Genomic DNA, 4237 nt, shown 5'->3' with positions numbered 1-4237 from the left:
CCCACCTCGGCCTCCCAAAGTGCTGGGATTACAGGCATGAGCCACCGCGCCTAGCCCAAATATCCATTTTTAATCAGTATACTTTTGTTTAAGACTCTATTGTTATATTGGAGGAAAAAAAAAAAAAAACCCTTTGTAACATTTCATATATGACAAATCCCAAGAAGTAAAAAAAGAACTTTCGAGGCCCCAGGGCTTCAGGAAGTGGGAGTGGGCTCATGGGGTGAGGACACTGTGCCCAGCACTAAGCAGAGTCTTAAGCCTGTTTCTTGCCTGGGGTTGTTTATGCTTCAACACAGTACCTGAAATATTGGGTATTCCAATATCCAAGAGGCAGAACCGCAAATTCCACAAATCCATTCTGACACATGGATAAACTTTTATTGATACACCAAAGGGAAACCAATATTCACCGAAGGCTGCCGAATCCATCTAAGAGTAAAGGTGTTTGTTTGACTCTCCACCCTTAAAACACTTTGTATGAAATATAGCTAGGAATATACAGAAAGAATTCAGATTACAAAACTCTACAGGAAATCAATAGTCATCATCTAATACTGGAACTACAGTTTAAAAAAAAAAAAAAGCAATCTTCTAGGAGTCCTAACTGTAGCTTAAAGTATAGATCATCTGTGCCAACTTTCTATAGCAAGTGGTAATAGGCAATTGTAAGCAAACAGTATCAACCTGTATCACTTGTAAAAATCCATCCGAAGGTATTCGGAGCTGTGTGACAGTGGATGTTATTCCTCCAGCTCTCCCACCAGCTCCACAAAATCAGTGATATACCATTTGGCGTTATCCTTGACTTGTTGCCTGATCACATTTCCTCCAAATCCAATGAAAGCATCCTAAGAAGGAAGAAAAGAGAGAAATGATTCTTATTTTTATTTATTTATTTATTTATTGGAGTCTCGCTCTGTCGCCCAGGCTGGAGTGCAGTGGCACAACCTCGGCTCATCGCAACCTCTGCCTCCTGGGTTCAGGTGATTCTCATGCCTCAGCCTCCTGAGTAGCTGAGACTCCAGGTGTGCACCAACTTACTGGGCTACTTTTTAAATTTTTTTGTAGGGTCGTTCTATGTTGCCAGACTGCTCTCAAACTCCTCCTGCTTCAGCTTCTGAAGTGCTGGGATTACAGTTATGTTCCACTGCACCCATCCAATTTTGTTGTTCTTTTTTTGTTTTTTAAGACAGGGTCTTACCCTGTCACCCAGGCTGGAGTACAGTGGCACAGTCATGGCTCACTGCACCCTTGAACTTCTGAGCTCAACTGATCCTCCTGCTTCAGCTTCCTGAGTAGCTGGGATGACAGGTGCACATCACAATCCCTGAGTAATTTTTTAGAGATGGAGTTTTGCCATGTTGCTCAGCTGGTTTTGAACCTCTGTGCTTAAGCAATCCTCCCACCTCAGCCTCCCAAAGTGCTGGGATCACAGGCGTGAGCCACCACTTCTGGCTGATTTCGTCTTTTCTTGAAAATGAGATTGGGAGCTCCCTGAGAAATCTCTTCATTTTACGTTTATGTATTCCTCATTAAACTAGTAGCCCAATATTCATTACTTAGACAACCCTAACATTGGTTGTAAATTATCTAAGCTAACAATAAAAATACTCAAAGGTGGTTGGGTGTGGTGGCTCATGCCTATAATCCCAGCACTTTGGGAGGCTGAGATGGGTGGATCACCTGAAGTCAGGAGCTCGACACCAGCCTGGCCAACATGGTAAAACCCTGTCTCTACTAAAAATACAAAAAATTAGCTGGGCATGGTGGTGGGCATCTGTAATCACAGCTACTTGGGAGGCTGAGGCAGGAGAATTGCTTGAACCCAGGAGGCGGAGGTTGCAGTGAGCCAAGATCACGCCATTTCACTCCAGCCTGGGTGAGAGAGCGAGACGCTGTCAAAAAAAAAAAAAAAAAGAAAAGAAAAAGATTCAAAGGCTATGTGCGGTGGCTCATGCCTGTAATCCCAGCACTTTGGGAGGCCAAGGTGGGCAGATCACCTAGGTTGGGAGTTTGAGACCAGCCTGGCTGGAACTTTTTATTTTTATTTTTTTTGAGATGGAGTCTTGCTCTGTCATGCCCAGGCTGGAATACAGTGGCGCGGTCTCAGCTGACTGCAATCTCCCGCCTCCTGGATTCAAGAGATTCTCCTGCCTCAGCCTCACGAGTGCTGCGATGACAGGCGCCCACCAACATGCCTGGCTAATTTTTGTATTTTTAGTAGAGATAGGGTTTTGCCATGCTGGCCAGGCTGGTCTCAAACTCTTGACCTTATGTGATCCGCCCATCTCTGCCTCCCAAAGGGTTGGGATTACAGGCATGAATCACCTTCGTGCCTGGCCAAAAAGGTTCCTTTTAACTCTTTTTCATTCATCATTCACAAAGAGTATGAATTTTTTTTTTTTTTTTTTTTTTTAGACAATCCCTATTTTTAGATCTCAGGAAACTAGGAGTAAAAACTTCAGCACTATATATATATATATATTTTTTAAGATGGAGTCTCACTCTGTCATCCAGGCTGGAGCACAGTCACGCAATCTCGGCTCACTGCAACCTCCACCTCCTGGGTTCAAGTGATTCTCATGCTTCAGCCTCCTGAGTAACTGCAATGATAGGCACCCATCACCACGCCCAGCTAATTTTTTTGTATTTTTTGTAGAGATGGGGTTTCACCATGTTGCCCAGGCCGGTCTCAAACTCCTGGCCTCAGGTGATCTGCCTGCCTCAGCCTTCCAGAGTGCTGGGATTACAGGCATGAGCCACCGCGCCTGGCCACACTATATTTTTGGTGTAGTTTTTCTTACGTTAGAATGACATGACAAAGGCAAAGCCCTACGTGAAATGGACCCATTTGATATTTACGACACTTGCTATATATAGCATTTGATTTTATATATATATATGGAGAGAGAGAGAGAGAGAGAGCCAGAGCGCACGCACATTGATTTTAAAATGCTTGGAAATAAAATCCCTGGCCGGGCATGTTGGCTCACACCTATAATCCCAGCACTCTGGCAGGCCAAGGCAGGAAGATCACTTAAGCCAGGAGTTCAAGATTAGCCTGGGCAACATAGTGAGACCTCATCTCTACAAAACATAAACAAAATTAGATAGGTGTGGTGGCATGCGCCTGCAGTCCCAGCTACTCAGGAGGCTGAGATGGGAAGATTGCTTGAGTCTGGGAGGTCGAGGCTGCAATGAGCTAAGATTGCGTCACTGTACTCTGACCTAGGTGACAGAGCAAGACCCCAAAAAATAAACAAAACCTCTGCTAGTCTCAGAAAATGAAGTTAGTTCAGAGGAATAAAATGCTGTGGTAGTGTGGGATGCAGTGACGCACACCTGTAATCCCAGCTACCCAGGAGGCTGAGGTGGGAGGATCCTTTGAGCCCAGAAGTTCAGGGCTGTGATAAGCTATGATCATAACACTGCACTCCAGCCTGGGCAACATAGCAAGACCCTGTCTCCAAAAAATAATAAATAAGTAAATAAAAATAAAATGCTCTGATATGTTACAGGTAGATCATATAATCTCTGCAAGCCTCAGTTCCCCTATCAGTAAGAAGAACACAATATTTGGCCAGGCATGGTGGTTCACACCTGTGATATCAGCACTTTGGGAGGCCAAGGCAGGGGAGATTGCTTGAGCTCAGGAGTTCGAGACCAGCCTGAGCAATATGGTGAAACTCTGCCTCTCCAAAAACACAAAATCTTAGCTGGGTGTGGTGGAATGCGTCTGTGGTACCAGCTACTTGGGGGGCTAAGGTGGGAGAATCACTTGAACCCAGAGGGCGGAGGTTGCAGTGAGCTGACAGCACACCACTGCACTCCAGCCTGGGTGACAGAGTGAGACTCTGTCTAAGAAAAACAAAACAAAACAAAACATAATATTTGACTTCACAGGGCTGGTATGAGGATTAAATAAGGTAATGTATGAGGAACTAGTATATAAAGTATAAAATGACGTGAAAATCTCGGTTATGAGTTGTTGATGGTATTATTTGGGGAAATGAAACCAACCTACTGAGCACACACCTAGGCTAAAAGATGGTGCCCATACTACAGGGATAAAGCATTGTTAAAAGCTTTAAAAGGTTTTTAGTTCCTTATTCATAACTTTTCTTGGGTTTGCACAAAGTTGACAAAACAAGATTGAATTTGTTTTTATTATTTCATTTTTATCTTGTAATGAGAGTTGTTTTTGTTTAATTCCTGTTTTTTTTTTTTTTTTTTT

General features: G+C 43.7%; 1 protein-coding gene across 2 annotated transcripts in view; it reads right to left on the bottom strand.

The window, feature by feature from the left end:
• Window positions 1-359: 359 nt before the first annotated feature.
• The window catches only part of PSPH (phosphoserine phosphatase), a 36164-nt gene continuing 32286 nt past the window's right edge, over window positions 360-4237 (bottom strand). For both annotated transcript variants that reach the window (XM_011938628.1, XM_011938629.1), the window contains one exon: window positions 360-851. In XM_011938628.1, the coding sequence (XP_011794018.1) occupies window positions 744-851 (108 nt within the window). In that variant the 3' untranslated portion in view covers window positions 360-743. The remainder of the gene's footprint in view (window positions 852-4237) is intronic.

Source organism: Colobus angolensis, unplaced genomic scaffold (genome assembly GCF_000951035.1).
Source record: "Colobus angolensis palliatus isolate OR3802 unplaced genomic scaffold, Cang.pa_1.0 Scaffold175, whole genome shotgun sequence".
Lineage (NCBI taxonomy): Eukaryota > Metazoa > Chordata > Mammalia > Primates > Cercopithecidae > Colobus > Colobus angolensis.
This window is presented reverse-complemented; position numbering and strand designations above follow the sequence as displayed.